The sequence below is a fragment of the Solea senegalensis genome, linkage group LG14 (assembly GCF_019176455.1).
Source record: "Solea senegalensis isolate Sse05_10M linkage group LG14, IFAPA_SoseM_1, whole genome shotgun sequence".
In the NCBI taxonomy this organism is placed as follows: Eukaryota; Metazoa; Chordata; class Actinopteri; order Pleuronectiformes; family Soleidae; genus Solea; species Solea senegalensis.
Window position 1 is genome coordinate 24,003,380 of NC_058034.1, and position 22,609 is coordinate 24,025,988.

Genomic DNA, 22,609 nt, shown 5'->3' on the forward strand with positions numbered 1-22,609 from the left:
ACACTGCTCCCTTCTGGTCAAAGAGGCAAACTACACTCAAACACACATAGAGAGACCATCAGTTCTTTATTTTTCATGTGATGAATGAATGAATAAACAAATGAATAAAAACGTACATTTCTGTTGATAGAACCTTGTAAATAATATGCGACCAGGCCAGGCGGGCCGAGGTGCGAGGTGAGGAGAGCTGGTAATAGACATAAAGACATGAAAATGTTATTTTTCCCTCTGGCAGCCATGTTTTCACTGAGAATAAGTGTCAATGATCCCTTTGAGTTTTGATTTTCATCTATTTTGCATTTTTTTTTCTATTATATTAACTATAGTGCCCCCACCTCTAAATTAAGTGTAAACTGACCTGTAGTTCCAGCTGTCACCACTGAGTGGCAGTACAGTGTAACTTTTCCAGTTCTGCTCAGAGACATTTATGTATTTATTAATTAAATGTTAATGTAAAAGCCATATTGATATTGCTTACAATGTGTTGATAGTTTTTAAGTTAAAGAAACTTAAAATACAAACATATACCAAAATAAATCATAAAACAAATGAATAATAAATAAAACAAATAATCGATCTAGCTATTTACATTCAACTACAGTGGTCCCTCACTATAACATGGTTCACCTTTCACGGCCTCGTTGTTTCGCTTTTTTTTTTTAGTACAAATTTGCATGCTACTTTTACAGTGTTTTTTATGCACATTGTGTTCTGCGTCCTGAAAAAGATGCACCCGAGCAGCGTGAGGACGAAGAGGCCAGGGCATTGTCAGAGGAACTGTGAAATACACGTGAGTCACTATTAATAATTTCATATGTGTGCTTGTTGGTTGATCATTAAAATTAAATTTGTTATTTCTAATAGCTAGGAAAACGTTTATATTTTTATTTCTCAAACTAATGTTTGAGCCTGAAAACGAGTTTTGATTTTTGGTTTTCATTCTATAATACCTTTATGTTTTAAAAGGGCCAGTACATTTGTTGTATTGTGACTGAATCTCACGTTTGTGATTAAAGTTGTAAAATCCTCAGTTTAATTGTTGTTTTTTGTTTTGTATTGAAATAGGACTTGAGATATATTGAAATAGGACTTGACTGAGCTGTGGACGTCACATGACTCCGTTTGTATGAGCGGCCATGTTGGCAGGCAAAGATAAACCGGAGCGCTGCTGGATTCAAGGAGGCACATTTATTCTGTCATCATCCTCATACTCGACACACCAGTAACGTGAAATTAGATTCATTAAATTCATTTCTGATTTTCCTCAAAGTACCACCAGAGGGAGCTCTCGCAGGTGCCACAGTTTGGGGGACAAACCTATTAAGTGTGGTTTCAATGGGAAAACATTCATTCTTATCAACTCTGAGCATCATGAGGAGGAGAAGAAGAAGAAGAAGAAGGTGAGTTTTAATGTTTTTAAAATAATAATAATAATGATCAATGTTATCTCCAGTAAATCAATAACCTAATAATAATAATCTAATTTTCTTCATCCTCCTCCTGCCAACAGACAACCGGCATCTGGACACACAGAGACACCCACCTGCCACTGTTGACCTCTGACCTCCTACTGCTGCTGCTCTGGAGACACTCGAGATGATCCTGACAATGTATGGACAACACACACACACAAACAAAGAGAGACACACACACACACACACAAAGAAAGAGAGAGACACACACACACACACTTAATTACATTACCTGCAATAATTCAATACACCAACAGACAGGTGCAACCGTGTGTGTGTGTGTTAGCTGGTGTTTTTAAGGGTTAAATCTGGGTTGTAGGTTCAGTGTGTAGTTGGGGATAATTAAAGGGATAGTTTTTCATTCATAGTTTTTAAAGGTGTGGTTCTGAGGTTCTGACACAGACTCAGAGCTGGTCAGGTTTATTTTCCATGTATATCAAGAATTTGTTGTCGATATATATTAGAGTGAAGTGAAAATAAAATACCCTAATAAGAAAATAAGGTGTAGAATGCCGTTATTTAAGACAAGAAAAGGTCTTTATCTCACTGTTAGACAAACTTGTCCAACAGGAAACTAAAGTTTGAAACCGCTCACTCTCCCACACCAAAGTTCATGTGATTTTAGCTGCAGGGACACAGCAGCTGCTGCTCCTCTGCTGCCTCGTGTGGTCACTTTGTGGTCAATCTGAATGTTGGATTTCAAACACTGAAGTGACAAAATTAGACATTTGAACTTAGTGATGGAGGCAGCAGTGTGTGTGTGATGTTAAAATCAAATTTTCTCTGTGGACTTTGGTGTGGGAGAGTGAGTGCTTTACAAACTTCAGCCTAACAGTGAGATAAAGACGTGAACTTATTCTTTAAATATCATAGACACAAGATGTTATGCAGTTAGTCTTTTAGTTATGTTGTTGTATCATTTTGTTAAACCTTACATTACATCTACTCACCACCTGCGTGTGTGTGTGTGTGTGTGTAAATAAAGGCTGTGTAGAAAGCAGACGGCTGCAGGCTCTTATCTGCTCGTGTGACTGTTTGCTGTTTTCAGCTTCTGTTGAAACAGCAACAACAACCAAAGGAAATTCAGGCTGACGTGAAGATAACAGATGTGACGTCATGACCACGCTGTCACTGCGCGTGTGTGTGTGTGTGGAGGGCACTCGTGGGAATTCTGGGAACAGGATTACAGCAACTTTAGTGCCAGTCAAGAGGAAAACAAAGGGATAAATTGGTTAAAGGTGATGAAAGCAAACATGAAGTAGATTTCGAGGTAACAATGCTGCTGCTGCTGCTGCTGCTTCTCCTGCTGCTTTGATTGATTGATTTTTTTCATTGAACTTTACATTGCACCTTTTTTTATTAGCACCTTTTTAAAACTTTTTCATTCATGTGAAAAGTCTGATTTGAGTCAGAACATGTTAGTGACTCAACTAACATCAAGCTAGCCTTAGTCAGACTAACATACCTGGATAATGTGATTCGTAGTCGGATTACTCCTGCGTGTATACACTTAGTCAGACTGGAGTCGGACCTGTGCGCACACCAAAATGTCCTCCCCCCAGTCTTTGACCCAGATGTCGAAGGAGACGATGTATAAACTGTTGGTGTCAGCGAAACTGAAAACTACGGAGAAGACTTTCTTTTGGACGGACAAAGAGATGAAATATGGGTTAAGAAAACATAGAAAATCTTAGAGCGATACAGCGTCAGAGTCAGTTATACATGGCTAATAAATGGAGTTTCTCCTCCGCACGTGTACTCCGACTCAGCAAGTCGTCCGATTGTCTGTCTTAGTCAGACTACGACCTTAGCTTGATTAAACTAAACTGAGTGTGACTGAGCTCATGGTGAAAAAAAACCTCCACCACCACAGGGCAGAAAAAACTCTGACAATGGAGATGATGTTAATCACATTATTTCAGCAGCTTCACAAATCCCAGGTACAACCTACTCATTTCAGTGTGAAAGAAGCTTTTCAGTGACAATGGCAGATGTTTGTGGAGACCAAAGCCTCCTAATCTGCCCTGCACGCCACCCTCTGCACTGGGCCATAAAACGCTAATGTCAGCCACTGCTGCAGATTCTGAACAACACGAGTCACATAGAAGAAAATGTTTGATTAAACTCACAGTGTGTGTTAATCTGTGAGATCTGACATCGTTACTGTCACCTGTGTGTGTGTGTGTCTGTGTCTCTTTGTTCGACACAAAGAGCCATTCATTGCCCACAGAGACAAAACAAAGGGACAGTTTAGGGCAACAAAGGCAGCTCAGGACCTGGAGCCCCCCCCCCACACACACACACACACACACACTCTTAAGACTACAATAAGGCGGGGCTATATGTCGTATAAATAATCTGTGTGTTTTCTGTGTAACTTTGGTGTGGGAGAGTGAGTGCTTTACTAACTTCACTTTGTCTTACAGTGAGATAAAGACGTGAACATGTTAACATCATATTGCCCTTTTCCAGACTGTTCCTCAGACTGGTTCTCAGATTGTTCATCAGATTGGTTCTCAGATTGTTCCTCAGACTGTTCCATTCAGACTGTTCCTCAGACTGGTTCTCAGATTGGTTCTCAGATTGTTCATCAGACTGGTTCTCTCAGATTGTTCTCAGATTGTTCCTCAAACTGTTCCATTCAGACTGTTCCTCAGACTGGTTCTCAGACTTTTCCATTCAGACTGTTCCTCAGACTGGTCCTCAGACTGTTCCTCAGATTGGTTCTCAGACTGTTTCTCAGACGGTTCCTCAGACTGGTTCTCAGACTGTTCCTCTGACTGGTTCTCTGACTGTCTGACTGTTCCTCTGACTGGTTCTCAGACACTGGTTCTCACTCAGACTGGTTCTCAGACTGTTCCTCTGACTGGTTTCAGACTGTTCACTGAGAGTGTTACTCAGACTGGTTCTCAGACTGTTCCTCTGACTGGTTCTCAGACTGTTCCTCAGACTGGTTCTCAGACGGTTCCTCAGACTGGTCAATCAGAGTAACCAGTCCACCTAAAGTCCCCTCACTCTCACTGTTCTCTCTGATGGAGGCACACTTTTGGATTAATGAAATCAAAATGACCCAAAAAGTGTTCTGCAATTTGGCTGAACTCACCCTTTAATTGATTTTATCATCGTCATCATCATGGAGAACAGAGAGTTGGTGGCAGCTCAGTCTGATGACGTGTGTTTGAAACCTGACCCCATCGCTGAGTGGCATGCACACACACATTGAGGGTGGGGGAGCTACTTCCTGTATGTGTAGACAGGATTATAGGAGCTGGAACACAGAATAGAGTCATCACAGGGTTGATGGATAGAGCTGATCAATGAGAGTGAGAGAGAGAGAGTAATCAGCCACACAAAGGGGAACAACATGCAGATAAATACGTTGCTATGGCGACAGCAGCTGCACTTTTGAATGGAGGAAGCTTCTTTTTCTTTTTTTTTTACAAATCCAAAGACATTTGATATTGATTAGTGGCCAGGTGTTTCTTTGTCCAAACAACGCAACCAACATGGATGCTATAGATACTTATATAGAGTTATATAGATGGATGGATGAAAGAGAAATAAAGATAGAAATGGACAGTGATAGACGAGTGATTTACTGTATTGATAATTAACAACATAGATGGATAGATAACAAGATATATTGATAGTCAACTACATAGATTCCTAGGAAACAAGATATAACAATAGCTAACTAGCCAGATAGATAGATAGATAGATAGATAGATAGATATATTGATAGTTAACTTGCTAAATGGGTGGGTAACGCGATATATCGATAGCTAATTAGATAAATGGGCATAGCTAACAAGACATAGCTACAGCTAACTAGCTAGTATATGGAACAAGATATATCAATAGCCAACTAGCTGATAGATTGATAGATAACAAGGTATAGCTACAGCTAACTAGTTAGTGTATAAGATATATTGATAGCTATTTCATGAAAACCATTGTTTTAGCTTTTTTCTGGTACACTGCAGATGTTCTTATAAAATGAAATAATTTGTGTAAAACGTAAGTAGAATTTATAACTCACAATCTTTAGCCAAGATTATTTTTCTTTTCAGGCAAAATGAAGTGAGGATAATGTTTTTGCAGTGAAGATGTTTGTGTTTGTATTAGAATAAAGTGTGAACATGAAGAAATGTGGTCAGGTTATTTATTGATGTGTCAGGTTCTGTAGGTGGTGAGGCAGATGGGAGTCAGAGAGTCACACCCCCCCCACCCCCACCTCCTCCACCATCATCATCATCATCAGACAACAGCAGCTGGCAGCCTGCAGCATTTACCTCCTCCAGCTCTTAACTAGGACCTGACTAATCACTGGTGCTCGTTTAGTGCCACCACACCTGCCCTCCCCCATCACCGGTGGGACTGTCCCATCTAGAACCTTGTGATGGGGAAGAGTGAAAAGTGACGTCACCCCCGATATCGTCAAGTTCCATTTAAGGGGTCAGAAAAAAAAACACAGTTCCAAACGTGTCTGGAGCTCGCTGGGATTCTGCGACATGTTTACATCGTATTATTCGTACAACGGATTTAATGTGAAACAAATACATCGTAAATGTGATTCACGTGACAGCCATTTTAGTAAAAATGGAATCCCATGTCAGGGGTTGGTGATGTTGTGACTACAAAGGGGAAACGTGTCTTTGGTCAGATTAATCACTTCATTTCATGGTTAATCCAAAACCATAGGATTCAACAACTTTTGTTTGCTTTCGAGTTCTCAGATTATTATCTTCCTAAATGAGAAAAATATCTGGTTTCTTTCATTCTCTGTCACCAAAATGAAAGTGGGAAACATTTTATGGACCAAACTACTTTGTGTGAAGATAATTATCAGCCGCAGCATCAGTGGTAGTGATGGATAAGGGCTTAAAACAAATGATTGTTTTCATAATCTGGTTGATCTGTCGAGTTATTTTCTTAATAAATACCACTTTCCTGGGTCTGATATCACAAACACAAGCATCTACAGATACCGATATCACTCCGATATCATCATTTATGAAGCTGTTAACGACATATTTGAAAGACATTACATGACTCGGCGAAAACGCTGTTGCTGATCTTTTATTTACATGTTTAGCAAGGCAGGTGACCCACAGAATTGTTGGATTGTATCAGATTCTACATTTTTCATGTTTGATATTCGATCCGGTGATTTTGACCAGTATCAGACCGATACCAAGTATCATATCAGCTCATCCCTAATTCATTGATTAGTTGTTTGTTTCAAAAAAATATTTTACAAACCTTCATAATTTCAAATTCAGTTTCAATGATTTCTTTGTTTTATGAAGCAAAGAAAACAGGAAATATCCACATTTAAGAAGCTGAAAAATCACAGACAAATCATTTATTATAATAATAATAATATTATAATGAGTCGTTGCAGTCCTGTTTCAGATGAGTTGCTGTGAATTGAGAAGTGGCTGCAGATTCATCTCTCTGCTCTGACAAACGCTGACATACTAAACTATTTTTAGCTGCTGTCTCTCCTGCACGCACACACACACACACAGCTGTGGACTGAATGCAGATGAAAAAGGAAAGTGAAGCACACACTGTGACCTGTCGTTCATTTTCAAGTGAATCGTTTGTCTTTTTTCAGTGAAAATATGTGAATCTGTCAGAATATGTCACGATAATCCTAATCTAGATATTTGTTATTCACACCTTTATTGTGAAAATGAGACATTAATTCCTTTGATTGATCTGATTATAAATAAACAACAATAATAATAATACTAATAAATATCTTTTGAAATAATCCTGAAAAATAAAAATCATCTTTAAAAACAGTGAATTCACTTTACCTTTAACTTTGTTCAGAAACAAATCTATAATGTAAATGTATGTTACTGTAATTATATAATTTGTAAGAGGAGACTAAAGTTTATATGACATATTGTTTTTACATATCTATGTACATATGATGTTATATATGTGTAAAACAGACTATATATATTGTGTATATACTGTATGTATGTATAGTACATGTAGTTCATAACTGATGTCCTAAATGTCACAGTTATATACAGTAAGTATATATATTACCATATGTTTATATGTATGTGCTGTGTGCATATATGTAATATATTATTAATATTTTATATATATCGCGTGTATAAAATATGAAACATCCAATATTTATATTTACTGTATATGTGTTTAGCACATACATGAAACATATACAACATATCTAATGATGTACTGCATGTATGTATGTTATATATATGATAAAACATCTGTTTATCTGTTGTATGAATGTATTTGTATGCATAGATACAACATATAAAATAGTTTTATACCATATTTATGTGTTATATAATTTTAAAACACATAAGTATCAGTATATATTTTGTAAGTGTATATACATGTTACATACACATGTACCAGGTATATATATTTATATATGTGTACAGTATGTATGTTCATATAGGCTGTAGGCTGTGTGCGCGTGTAGGTTCATATAGATTAAACACGTCATGACGTCACACGTGAGTTTACTCAGTATGTATACACACGTATCATATACCGTATGTATATGAAATGATGAGCGCGTGTGTGAGGCTGAGGGCGGATTCCTGCTGCACTTTATGAATAATGTAACGATGACGTCAACACTGCGGTCCTCTCTGCAGCGCGAGGCGGGCGCAGCGAGGCGTGACGTGGCCGTGACGTAGATGCAGTCGGGATCTTTAATCCAGCGCCGCAGCAGCGCAGCCGGTAACCGGAGGAGGGGGGAGCGCGGACGGTCTGACCGGAGCTAACTGTGCTAACTGTGCTGCTAAAGGCCCGAAGCAGGGTCCACATATATGAGCACAGAACCGGGCCAGAACCTAGACCAGACTCCCTCCTGTCTCTGACGCGCTTCTCTCTCATATCTGCTTTGTTTGTAAAAAAAGAAAAAAAAGCGTAATTTTCTGTGCGCGAGGACACGACGCCGCTTTTCCTGCGGACACTTAGACGGTTTTTTTTTGCGCTCCGGTAAATTCGCCCTTCAGTTGCGTCCTGACTGTGAGCTGCCGCAGAACACGCACTGTGACGACACCACACACACCGAGGACAAGCACCGCAACCAGACCCGGCTCATCGCGGCGGATAATCAGCAGATCATCCGGTTTACATCCAGACCAGACCGTTCTGGCTCGACCCGGTCCATCTGTGACCTTCAGCCGCAGGACGCACCAGCATCTGTAACGCTCCAGGTCCAGTCACCTGCCGCATACGCAGCGCGGATCCGAACCAGACCCGCGCCCCCGCGGTTCTCCACTGGACCGGGCTAAAGCTGATGCTGCAGCGTCGCCATCACCCACTCCCGTGAACCCACCCGAGCTCCAGATGGACTCCCCCATCACGCACCACATCAACGGCAATGGCAGCAGCGGCACTGGCACCTTGTTGTTCCCGAACCTCCCCGCCCCGGAGCTCCAGAGCGCCGGCGGCGGCTCCTCCTCTCCCTCCCTCTCCGATTTCGGCACTCCGTGGTCGGTCCAGACCAGCTCCTCTCCCCCGCCCCCCGCTTCCAGCTCCACCATCGCCTCCATCCACGCCATCAACCACCACATGCCCGTCACCACGGACTCTGACAGCGGCTTCTATCCTCCAGGCCTCCCCTCCTCCTCCTCCATCAACCCGGCCTTCTTCCACAGCTTCTCCGCGGTGTCTGCTAATCCCTGCGCCGGGATTAACGTGGTGCAGCAGCAGCATCATCATCAGCAGCAGCAGCAGCAGCAGCATCAGCAGAGCTTCAGTGGGTCTTTCTCTCCTCAGATAAACGTCCCTCCTCCTCAGCAGCAGCAGAACCGCAGGTCTCCAGTCAGTCCGCAGATTCACCCACAGCATCAGGGCGCGTTTCTGCAGCAGAGGAACAACTACAACCAACACCAGGTGAGAATGACCAGCTTTTTACCTCTTATTAACCTGTTATTAACGTTATTGACTCTTATTAATCTGTTATTAACATTATTGACTCTTATTAATCTGTTATTAACTTGGGGGTGGAGTGGCTCAGTGGTTAAGACCAGTGCCCTGTGTGCGAAAGACATCATGGACGCAATGGTTGCAAGTTCGACTCCACCCCTGGCTGATTGTACTCAATTCCATTGTAAGTCGCTTTGGATAAAAGCGTCTGCTAAATGACATGTAATGTAATGTAACTTGATGAACCTGTTATTAACATTTTTGACTGTTATTATACACACAAGGTGATACCAATATCACAACTCTTATAATCTGCTGATACCGATAGACCTTGATTATAATCTGCTGATACCGATAGACCTTGATTATCTATCGATACCGATAACAGACCAATATCACATTAATTCCATGATTTTCTGCCAATACTGACCATGTTATCATTAATTTTCCTCCCATGACAATCACGATACCTTGAATATCTGCCAATATCAATACCACAATCTTTGTTATCTATACTGATATTATACCAGAATCTGTCCATTATTGATATCACAACTTGGATATCCTGTTTATAATGATATCACAACCTATATCCATCGATGCCAAAATCATACTCCTACTATAGGCAGAATACTTGGATTTTCTGCCGATACCAATATCAAATAATTTTCCTGCCAATATGTCAACCATGATGATCCGCTGTTACTGATATCACAACCTTGATACCTTAAATATCTTCCAATATCTTTGTTATCTATCAATGCAAGTATCATACCGATATTACACCAGAATGCATTGAATGATATCTCAACCTTGATTGTCCGATACCAATATCACATTCTTGTTTATCCATCGATACTAAAATCATGCCGATATACCGATATTATAACCAGAATAAATTAATTATGTGCTGTTTATTTATCAGTACATTATCATACTGATATCACAACATAAAAACCTTTATTGAAGCTCATTTTGACTTTTATTCCAATATTGTAGTAAAATAGCAATTATTTTTATTTTTATTATAAAATGACTGTGATAGAACTTTTTTATAACTTCCCATGTGTGTATGTGCGTGAGAGTGTGTGTGTGTTTTTCTTCATAATTAATTTAACGGAAGTCACTTATTACATGGCCTCAGGCAACAAGGAGGGAAGGGAGGAAAGGGAACAAGGCAGCATCAATTAATCTGTCTGTTGTTTTCTGTCCTGGAGTCGAGGTCACATGACAGTGGGACGAGGTCACATAACAGTGGACCGTCCCCCGTCTTATGGTTCAGTGGGAAGTGTGTCAAATCAAGACATGTGGTGTGTGTGAAGACGTTATACGAGAGTGTGTGTGTGTGTTTCAAGTATTCCTCATGTTGTGGGGACCTTTGTTTACACACTCACATTATGGGACAAAAATTCCCTGTAACATAAATGATTCCATTTTAAGGTGAAGACATGTTCTATGGTTAGTATGAGGTAAGGTTAAGGTTAGGCCAGTACTAGTTATGGTTAGAGTCATGGCACTTTCCCATGATACACTTCTACTCGACTCAAGTCGAAGTGTATCAAGACTCAGACTCCGTCTGACACAGTCACTGAATTGAAATACCACTGAATACGGTCGTGTTTGAGTCAATTTGGAATTAAAAGTACTTTAAAAATACTTAACTTTGATCTACAGTTGGACATTGTTGGCTTTGACGTCACGCTCATGACTCTTCACTGACGACACTGTGATCAATCAGAGGCTGGAATCACATTTTAGTATCAGCTGAACCTTGTCAGAGCAGGAATTGAAAAAACAGCAGGTACCAGGTTCTATCACTGATGGAGAAGAAGAAAAACAGCAGGTAGAGATAGAACCTGGGTAAAAAAGACGTTGACATGTGTCCAAATCAAATGATTTCATGTGACATTCTATGGCGTCACATGACAAAGTGCAGCAGAAACAGTGATTTTGAGAGTTTCATGTGAAAGTGTGTCATAGTAGACGTGACGGGATTCAGTGTATGATTAAGATATGGTAAGAGAGGACACAAGGACGCAGATGTGTGTGTGTGTGTGTGTGTGTGTAACTTACACTGCACAGTATACTTAGTCTTAAAGCCTCAAATCTTCTTATCTTCCCTCAATTGTTTCAAGAGCAGATGAAGCTCTGTTCTGTGGAGAAAACAAAGCAAGGAATGACAGAACAGTAATGAAAATGAAAAGCTCTCTCTAACCTCTGCTCCTCCTCCTCCTCCTCCTCCTCCTCCTCCTCCTCCTCTTCCTCCTCCTCTGTGCTGTGATCACAGCCCATGATGAAGCAGTCTCCGTGGAGCAGTCACCAGGGGAACGGCTGGGGTTCAGGTGGGATGTCCTGGGGTCGTGACCTCCGTAGGGGCGGCGGGATGGGTGTGCCTGGCTCTGTGGCTCACATCTCGCCGATGAAGAAACCGTTCTCCAGCAACGTCATCGCTCCTCCCAAGTTCCCACGCTCCGCCGGATCACTGGGGCCCAAATCCTGGATCGAGGAAAACGTGTTCCGCACGGACAGCAACAGCAACACTTTGATGCCTCTGCAGGTACGTGCGTGTGTGTGTGTGTGTCTAATGTTGTTATTATGGTGCGTTCCAGTTGTAGTTGGAAGTCGGAAATATTCAAGTTGAGGCTCAGAGACGTCAGAGCAACCTCACATAAGTTACTTTACTTTAATTTCACTTCTGTCTCATTTGTTTCTCGTTAAATACGTCAAACTCAAAGTACATCAGCTGGTATTGCTAACAGTGGCTAGCTCTAGATACATTTAGCGTCTATGTTTTTTTCCATCTTTTCTCAGGAGCACGGTGAACTCCGACTTCGGTTAATCTGACGATTATTTTCTCAATCCATCGAGTTCTTGTTTGGTCAAAATGTTGAAAAATGTTGATCAAACCTGGAAATTATGAAGCTGAAAATCACAAACTGGTTTCAATTATTGGAAAAAAAAAACTCAAAATAGTTTTATTTCATTTAGTAATCAACTAACCGATTCAATTCATTGAATAATTGTTGCAGCCCTAAATGGAATTCAGCATTTGTCACATGACCATTCAGGTACATGTGGTAAAGGTGTGTGTGTGTGTGTGTGTGTGTGTGTGTGTGTGTGTGTGTCCATGTAAATTACCATAATAATAGAGCTGTGATTTGCATGTTTATCAGACTCTGAGTCAGAGTCTGTTTTTATTGAAGGTGTCACAAAGTGGGGGCGGGGTTCAGATCATTATCAGCTCACACGAGAACTTCAGGAGAATCCGTTTTTTTAGTATTGTTGTTTTATCCACAAAATCGCTTAATTTAGGAAAGGTGGTCCAAGAGTAAATAACACAAAATTGCATTTGCATAACAAATACAGAACTTAACCCTAATGTCCTCCTCTGGCCTTTTTGTAGACTTTTCTCATTGTTATTATTATTTTACTGCTGAACGCATGATTTTTGTGCAAGAATGTAGAACTTATGGTTTGTAAAATTTTTGAAATCCAATGTCTTTGAGCAACTTTGAAGTTGTTTTAGAGATTTATGAAGAAAAAAGCCACTGAAGATATTGATGTACGATGATTTAATAGCAGTTTTTCCAACAGTGTACATTTTTTGCCATGAAGGCGCCGAGAGCGCAGTAAATAATTTCTAAAATCAGAAGTGAAGCCTCCTTTTACACGAGAGGAAAAACGTCTTCAAGAACCAAACAGAAGTCCATGACCTGGACGACTGAGGACCTTCACAGACTTATTATATATAATATGTAACTGTAGCAGTGGTACAGCACCACACACAGGACCGGCATATGTACTACAGCGTTTAGTGTCAAATGAAGACATTTCCAGAAGCTTGGCTTTGTTTTCAGAAAAATTCAGAAATGTGAATCAATTCAGCTGACTGGAATTTTCAAATGGCAGGAGGTGAATATTTCAAAAAAGCCTTAATGTGTGTGAAATTATAATTTTAGATTAAATGCACGTCATGTTCTACAGACCGAAGAAAACATCTTTGTCTGTCACAGATCTGCACAAATGTCACAATAATATTTTAAATATGTTACACACATGAAAATGTCAAAATTAAAGATTTACTCTAATATTTTGAATCATATTGCAATTTCAGTCTAAAATATCGCAAATTAGATTTTCATTGAGCCCTAAACTACATTCTCATGGCTGTGTCTAGACATCAGAAATGAAGACATTTGTGAATGTTTTATTTTGAAAGTCTAGACGTCAGAAATGAAGACGTTTGTGAATGTTTTATTTTGAAGGTCTAGACGTCAGTGCTGTGTGACCTGCTGCAGTGTCCCAGATGTTAACATAACATAACACGGACTTCCTTTAGCAGGAAACAGGCGAGCGTTCATTTCCATAAACAGTGTCACGTTCTGCCGCTGCACTCTGACACTTTTCTATACGACGTCACTGACATCACACAGACTGTGACGCTTCTGTTTTTTTATCACTGAAAATGAAACGCAGGATCATTTGTGTGAAATAATATATGATAAAACCTTAGATTATTCTGTCAAGTTCCACTGGAAATTGTCATGAAAATATATCATTGGAGATTAAAAAGAACCAGAAATCAATCAGGTGTAAAGGTTCAGTTCCCCAAATTAATTAGGGATGGAACTCTGGTCAAAATCATCGGACAGATTAAAAATGTAGAATCTGATCATAAAAATCAGCTTTTAGTTGAGTCATGTTTGTCTTTGAAATGACTCGGCACAAATGTGTCGTTACCAGCTTCATACGTTCATAAATGCTCTAAAATGAATGAATGAGTGGTCAGAACTGGAAGTGACACCACCTTCAGTTGAGAGGCCGTGTTTGTATCGTGGCAGTCGTCTCAGAATTCCGGGTTGGGGTTGACGAGGTTGCTCCGAGTTTCCAAGTCTTTATTTAAGGATTTAAGGTCTGAGAGTGCGTTAGGAACGTGACGAGGTCAAGCTGCACCGACGATGACGACAATGATGATGATGATGATGACAACGATGATGGCGATGATGATGATTCATGTCGTTGTTCTTGTAGGATCGAACCAGAATGTACGACAGTCTGAACATGCACTCACTGGAGAGTTCACTGATCGACATCATGAGAGCTGAGCACGATCCAATGAAAGGTACACACACACACACACACGTTGGACATTCATGACTTGAGGGGACATTGCATTGACTTACGTCTGATAAATGACATGACATGTAACTTACATTCATTTGCTGGAGACTTACTCTAACCTTAACCACAATTACTACTGGCCTAATCCTAACCCTGACCCTAACCTCAACCTAACCTTTAAGCATATCTTCACCTTAAAATGTAGTCATTTACGTTGTGGGGACTTGATTTTTGTATAATGTGACCGTGTAAACAGTTTTAGGTCCCCACCACATGAGTACAACACACACACACACTCTGGCCTCTCCATCTGCTCTGTGTGTGTGGTATCATGAGAACTGACTGCACATGTGCTGACTGCATCATGAGCGCCCCCTGCCTGACACATGAAAAAGCCTGGATTTTATATTAATATATTTTTTACGAAATCCACTGCTGCTTGCCCGTTGTCTTTATCTCACTGTCTGTACACCACTCACTCTCCTTCACTGAAGTCCAGAGCTGCTGCTCCTCTGCTGCCTCGTGTGGTCTTTTGTGTCAACAAATGCTGAAAATCATTGGTTTTCTCTGTGGACTTTGGTGCAGGAATAACTTATTCTTAAATTATCATAGACTTAAGCCGGTGTAGATGTTGAATCTAGTTTAAGGTTGGTAAAGGTTTTAAAAGGTTGTTAAAGGGTGGTAAAGGTTTTTAAATTGTGTTAAAGGTTGGTTAAGGTTGGTAAAGGTTGGTAAAGGTTGGTTAAGTCTGTTAAAGGTTGTTTAAGGTTGGTGAAGGTTTTTAAAGTTTGTTTAAGGTTGGTAAAGGTTTTTAAACTGTGTTAAAGGTTGGTTAAGTTTGGTTGTATGTTTAAGGTTGGTTAAGTTTGGTAAAGGTTGGTTAAGTTTGTTTAAGGTTGATAAAGGTTGATCAGTACCTCATACAACCGCACTTCAAAAAACCTGAAGTGTTTCTTTGAGATGAATCAGATTTTCTGACTCCTATGTTCTTGAACACTGATAAACTGTCAGATTAATGGATCAGAGAATCAGATTAAAGTTTTCTAGTGGTCACCAAATACCTGCTTAAACTCTGCATTCTTTACTTTTCTACATGCAGCCAGGAGCTTTGGGAGACGTCGAGGTAAATCCAGCTTTCTACAGCATCCTCTTCCTCCTTTCTTGTTGTTGTTGTTGTTCTTCTTCTTCTTCTTCTTAAATATATGAATTTACTGTGACATTTTTATTAAATTACCTTTTTTAGATGTCTCCTGCTTCTATTTAGCAACTACAGATTTAGCTGCTTAGCTAAGGTTAGCATGTATTAAACCAGAAGAGGCTGCTAAAGTACATAAAGTACACAGCCACAAATACCTTAGCTTTTCAGATACACATTCAAAAAGTTAAAGTAAAGTAAGAGAAAGCACATAAGAACTGTTAAGGTTAACCAGAAGCAGCTTGTTTAAGCTGCTGCCGTAAGCTAATAACAAACCAAGCTAACTTAGCCTGCTAGCTAGGATGCAAACTAAATGATATAAAAATACTTCTTTTTCTGTAGTTTATGTTCATTTACAGCAGGTGGTTGATAAATAACCTAAGTTAACAAACATGTTCTTCTAGCTAACTAAGTTTTGAAACTGAATTCACAATTAATATTTGTCTCTATGTTTACTCTTTAGACTGTTATTTTTTAAACTAGTTAACTAGAGCTGCAACTAACTATCTGACGATTATTTTCCATATTTATTGAGTAATCTTTTGGTCTATATGTTTTCAAATGTCTTCAAATTTGTCTAAAAAAAAAGGAAAATGATTCAGTCTTTGTTCATATGAAGCAAAGAAAATATTCACGTTAAAGAAGCTGAACTTTTCATTCATTCTTTCATCGTTGCAGCACTTTTACTGTATTTTATTCATTCTTAGATTGGACTAATTTCATGTAGCTGCTCTGTTCTGTATTAGCTCTCTTTTACTGTTTAGTTATCGCTTCTTTATTTGTTCAATAATTAGAGATTTTTATTCTCCAGTAGGGGTGCAACAAATCGATCATTAATCATCGATTGGTCGGTTTTACAAACCAGTTTATTAAATGTGAATATCTTCTGTTTTGTTTGCTCCATAAAAAAAAGAAATCAATAAAACTCAATCTTTTTGGTTTGTGGACAAAAACAAGGACCAAACACAGTTACTGGATTAATGGAGAAAATAATGGACAGGTTCATTGATTGTAAAAATAATCTTTAGCTGCAGCTCCGGTATTTCCTCACTGAGATATTTGATGCTAAAATTGTATTTGAGGGAAAATCCATGATAAATAAAAGCAGACATTTAAAAAACAAAACAAATACAAAGATACTGAAGAATATGGAGCTCTTGGATTTTTACACCTGCTTTGTCTCACAATCATGAGATTAAATTAAATTATTATTTTTATTTTTCACCAGGCCGCTCCTCCCTCTTCCCTATTGACGACAATCTCCTTGACGACGGCCACGGCAACCAGGGCGTCCCGGGAGTCCTGGGCTCCCCGGGCTGTTTCCCGCACCAGAACGGCGAGCGCATTGAGCGTTTCTCCCGGAAGGTGTTTGTGGGCGGTTTGCCGCCTGATATCGATGAAGGTGAGACCTGATTACAGTGAAGATGTTTTCAGTCTTGTCCTTCTGTCCGTCCCCTTTTCTTCATGTAAACATAAGGAGGAAAAGTGACCTCAGTAATTACATGACAAACAAGAGCTAGAACTAAGTAAGTGCTTCAAGTAAGCCAAACTCATAAGTGCGATGTACAAGTAAGTGGTTTTTTTTGTTTTTTTTGTCGCCTTAGTCGAGGTGGAGTCAAAAGAAATGCGGAGGCTCGTTTCCACCATTCACGAATAATGAAATGAATGCTTTCACATTTGTCACAAACGGTCACTTGGACTCGAGAATTCACTGATTTTTGCTGAGAAAATGTGACATTTATGTGATGGATGCACTGACTGGACTTTGTTGGTCAGAAGTCTAGGTCAAAGGTCGTGTGAACTTTTTGAGGGTTGGTTTGTTTTCAGATTGTGCACGACCCTTGGTTTGGAATTATGAATGAACAGAGCAGATTTGACCTCATCAGTGATGACACTGCTGATTCACACTGTGAATTGTCCTTTTCCCACAGATGAAATCACCTCCAGTTTCCGTCGTTTTGGTCACCTGGTGGTGGACTGGCCGCACAAAGCTGAGAGCAAGTCCTATTTCCCACCTAAAGGTACGAGCTGCTGCGTTGTTTTTTTAGTTGGGAGCTACAGTTCTCGCTCTGCGCGGCTCTACTCGACTCAGGCTGCATGAAACTGTAGTGAAGACAAACCTCGCGTGTGTGTGTGTGCGTTTCCTAGGTTACGCCTTCCTGCTGTTCCAGGAGGAGACCTCAGTCCAGGCTCTGATTGAAGCGTGCATGGAGGAGGACGGGAAGCTGTACCTGTGCGTGTCCAGTCCCACCATCAAAGACAAACCAGTGAGTTCAGCGCTCACACTGAGCTCAGTCAGCGACGCCCACTCTGTTTGATGTTTGATGTTGATGTTTAATCTTGAAGGTGCAAATTCGTCCGTGGAACCTGAGCGACAGTGACTTTGTGATGGACGGGTCTCAGCCCCTCGATCCCCGCAAAACCATCTTTGTGGGCGGCGTCCCTCGTCCTCTGAGAGCGAGTAAGAAGTGCCGATACGTTGAAGTCTCTCACGGTTTCCTCTTGTTATTTGATTCTAATCTAAATGTGTTTTTCTGGTGCTCTGTGAAGTCGAGCTGGCCATGATCATGGATCGTCTCTACGGCGGAGTCTGTTACGCTGGAATCGACACTGACCCGGAGCTCAAGTATCCCAAGGGGGCGGGGCGAGTGGCCTTCTCCAATCAGCAGAGTTACATCGCCGCCATCAGCGCCAGATTCGTCCAACTGCAGCACGGCGACATTGACAAGCGGGTATGGCCCCTCCCCCTTACATCACACAACTTAACGCACCTTCATTTAGCTTTGATTGCGATCACTGATCTCGATCTCAGTCTTTAGTCTTCAACCAGGAGAACCTCTGCTGCCTCTTGTGGTCACTTTGTGTCACTGAGTGACAAAATAAGACTTTGAACTTAGTGATGGAGGCAGCAGTGGATCAACTACTGTGTGTGTGTGTGCTTTACAAACGTGAGATAAAGACGTGATCATGTTCATTTAGGTGAGAAAGATCGTAAATGTTTCACTTTGAATCTTCAAACGCTACATTACCTTCACTGAGTGTGTGTGTGTGTGTGTGCACAGGTGGAGGTGAAGCCGTACGTCCTGGACGATCAGCTGTGCGACGAGTGTCAGGGCGCCCGCTGCGGCGGGAAGTTTGCGCCCTTCTTCTGCGCGAACGTCACCTGCCTGCAGTATTACTGCGAGTTCTGCTGGGCTAACATTCACTCCCGCGCCGGACGAGAGTTCCACAAACCGCTGGTGAAGGAAGGAGCCGACCGCCCGCGCCAGATCCACTTCCGCTGGAACTAGATCGGCGAGCTGCGTGGACACAGCATCGCTCTGCCGCTCATGTAGGAACCACTTCTGTATCTCTATATCTTTTGTAGCAGCCAAACACCACAAGCCTCAGTTTTCACCAAACCCCCCTCACACCCTCACATCTCAGGCTCGGACAACTCTTTGTGGTACGTTCATCTTTTTGAACAGATTTAAAAAAAGAAGAAAAGAAGCTTTTTTTATCCTTATTATTTTTCTATGTGAGATTTAAAGTAGATTCGGGAATGTGTTTAGTTTTTTGTTGCATGGGGGCAGCTCGTCCGTCTGTCTGTTTGCTGCTGCTAGCTTATCCCACAGTGGTTACACTCTTGTTTGTGGGAAAACCTCGACGCTCGCCCCGAGTCGCAAACCAAAGTTAGCAACATCTGTAGGAAGCTTCAAGAAAACAAACGCTCTTTTATTTTATTCTTTTCTTTTTAAAAAGCTTTATATTTATTTATTTATTTATTTATTAATTTCTGCACTCGTGCTGACTCATCATGTGCGTTCACACTGAACATAAAGTTAGCTAGCTCACTTTCTGCCCCGCCCTCTTCACTATAGACGTTGGAAGAATCTAAGAATAGATGTTTTTGTTTCTCAAAAAACAAACCACTTGTGTTTACTGGTGCTAGCTAGCGCAGCAAGTAAACGTAACCATGTGTCTGCTCACCCGGCAGGAGCTAATGCTACAGCTAACAACCGCCATGCTAAAACAGCTTGAATCAGGAAAAAGATGCATATTTCCTGAAGTTATCCAGTTGCACGACGTCCTAGCTTATTTTCTGCCCCGCCCTCTTTGTTGTTGTTTCAAACGAAACGAAATGTAAGATAATTTCTCAAGACGTTGTGCTAGCGAAGCTTTTGTTTGTTTGTTAATTTGTTTTCATGAGCTTCTCCTCGTGTTCAGTGTGAACGCACCAGTGCAGCGACACCTCAGACTGAATCTTCTAACTTTTCTAATAAGCTGTTTCAGAAGCTTCTGCTGCTATTTACACACACACACACACACATACAGTATATACAGTATATACTGTATATATATATATATTCATATATTTAATGCCATCATGGTAAACAAAATGCTCTCAAACACTCAAATCCCCCCCAGCGCCATGGAAACGGTGAAAGTTATGGGATGTCGACAAGCGTGAATGAACAAAGAGGAAGTAGTTGGTAGCATGACCTTTGACCTCATTACAGGGGGAAGAAAAAAATCAGAGAAACTGAAAAAAAATTTAAAGTTGCATGCGTTGATGTTTGTGTGTTTGTGTGTGTGTGTGTGTGTGTGCTTTGATACGTTTACTTAACTGTAGACTTGGTGGATGTCACCATTTTGTGACATAGAGACGCAGAGTGGTGTGTGTGTGTGTGTGTGTGTGTCGTCGCTGTTCGGTGCAACTGGTGTAGTTTAGTTTAGTTTAGAGGAAAAAGGTGAAAGAAAAGAAAAAAACCACCTCAGACTGACTCCGCCCCCTGGCTCCTGCAGTATCTTTGTGTTCCAAAGGTTTTTCCTGGTTCAGCGTCTTCAGAATGTGTTTGCTGCTCATGACGTCGCAACAGTCACTCATTTTAACATCAGTCGCTTTAAGTGGAAATGAAAAAAAGCGACATTGTAACGCTGTGATGACAACGAACAAAGACATGGAATGCGACTCAAAAGACAACAAAGGAGGAGATCCAGCAGCTCAAAGTCTGCACGAGAACAGACTGCAGGCGTTGAAGAAGCACCAGTCGCAAGGGAGTGACCTCGACCAAACAGCTCACTATCGTGGGTGGAGCCGGTTTAGCTCCACCCTGACCAATACTGTACCATTTTACTCTGGTACCCAAAGGGAAGGGTGCTGAAGAACAGTTCATTTTGGAACTATTCCAGACTGAAACACAAAGAAACATCAAACCGAACTCCAACGAACAGAATCCGAACACTTGAGGAAACACGGCTTACCACCATGGCCACAGAGAAGTTTGCATCCAACACGACGGATCCTCCACCGAGCGCCTCCTGACTATTATTGGTTAGTTATTAGTTATCGTCTGATTGGTTGTAGGTCCATGGAGGCGTTTTGATCTGCGGCCCTTGGTCGTCATCAGCATCACGTTACTGTTACCCTGTGTGTCCTCTGAAGGAATGCAGCAGCGGCTCATTTAGCTTTAGTTGACTTTGGTTGTTGGGCTAAATGTTGCCGAAGCTAAAAAGGACCTCGAGCTACGTTTGTATCGTTGGGTTCTTCATTTCCACGGTGTTAGCGCCTGACGTTGTAATGTTTGAGCTTAAAAGCATGAATGCGTCTCAACAGGCCCACAATGCAGTGCAGTACGTACACACGCGTCGTCACATCTCCTGAATATAAGCTTTTATAATAACAATGTTGTATATGAAGAGATTCTTCACTTGTACTGTTTTGTTCCGATTTCTCTTGAAATAGTAAAAAAGAAAAAAAGTCAACAAAATCGTAGTTATGGACAATCTGTGCACCGACGGCGTCACTGTCGCCGCGTGTCGCTCTCATGTCGTCGTCACTGTCGCCGCGTGTCGCTCTCATGTCGTCGTCACTGTCGTCGCGTGTCGCTCTCATGTCGTCGTCACTGTCGCCGCGTGTCGCTCTCATGTCGGCGTCACTGTCATGTCAATATGCGTGCATGTCACACTGTCGCTCATGCTGTATCCCGAGTCACATCTGCGTGTCTCATGTCGTCACTGTTCGACGGCGTCACTGTTGACGCTCATGTCATCGTCACTGTCGCTGCGTGTCGCTCTCATGTCGGCGTCACTGTCGCCGCGTGTCGCTCTCATGTCGTCGTCACTGTCGCCGCGTGTTGCTCTCATGTCGTCGTCACTGTCGCCACGCGTCGCTCTCATGTTGTCGCGCTTCGTCCTTACTACGAGGTGTTTACTGTTACAAAAATTTAATTTGTGTCGACTTCTTACCGTCAGTATGTTTTTACACTATATATATATATGTATTATGCACTACTTTTATATCACATGTCAGGACTGTTTAGGAAACAAAATTAAAAAAGGCAGAATTCTGACTTTAATCTTAGATTTCTCCTAAATCTTGGAATTCTAATTTTAATCTAAAAAATGCTTTTTTTTATCTGATCTTTCCTCAGAATTCTGACTTTAATCTCTTTTTCCCCAGATTTTCTTTAATTTAATCTCAGATTTCTCACAAAATCTTGAAATAATTCCAAATGAATTTTGAACTTAATTCTAATTTAAACCACTTTATCACATGGACATTTAATCTCAGAATTCTGGCTTAAAAAAAAAAAAAAAATATATATTATTTATCTATTTATTTGTTTGTTTCCAAGAAAAAAAGAAGAAAACATTTCAATCCTTTCCTGTAGACGTGGACTCTTTGCTTCCACTTATTTATAATAAAAAGCTACAGGTGATTGATTCAGTAAAGTTTTTTATTTTTTCATAATGACTTATTTAAATGTAGCGTGAAGCAGTGTCTTCATTTATCTTGTCGTGTGTGAGTCGAGCGACGACCCAATATTTTCTAATACACATATATACATACATACATATATATAATATATAAACTAACGTTTAGTGTGATGGATGTGGGGACGAG

General features: G+C 40.8%; 1 protein-coding gene across 1 annotated transcript; it reads left to right on the plus strand.

The window, feature by feature from the left end:
- The first annotated feature begins 8,095 nt into the window (after positions 1-8,095).
- On the plus strand, positions 8,096-20,251 carry cpeb2 (cytoplasmic polyadenylation element binding protein 2). The gene is made up of 12 exons (XM_044044543.1): positions 8,096-8,158; positions 8,489-8,604; positions 8,693-9,374; positions 11,695-11,964; positions 14,439-14,529; positions 15,628-15,651; positions 16,952-17,125; positions 17,655-17,744; positions 17,872-17,990; positions 18,070-18,184; positions 18,274-18,455; positions 18,786-20,251. The coding sequence occupies exons 1-12, from the start codon at positions 8,096-8,098 to the stop codon at positions 19,011-19,013; spliced, it is 2,154 nt and encodes a 717-aa protein (XP_043900478.1). The 3' UTR covers positions 19,014-20,251.
- Positions 20,252-22,609: the final 2,358 nt, after the last annotated feature.

What these genes read in the sequence shown, in the direction of transcription:
- cpeb2 (XM_044044543.1), top strand. Translation starts at nt 8,096, where the DNA reads ATGACGTCAACACTGCGGTCCTCTCTGCAGCGCGAGGCGGGCGCAGCG. An exon ending in CAGCGAGGCGTGACGTGGCC is followed by an intron (nt 8,159 to 8,488) that starts GTGACGTAGATG and finishes TTCGCCCTTCAG; the next exon opens with TTGCGTCCTGACTGTGAGCT. An exon ending in TGAGCACGATCCAATGAAAG is followed by an intron (nt 14,530 to 15,627) that starts GTACACACACAC and finishes TTCTACATGCAG; the next exon opens with CCAGGAGCTTTGGGAGACGT.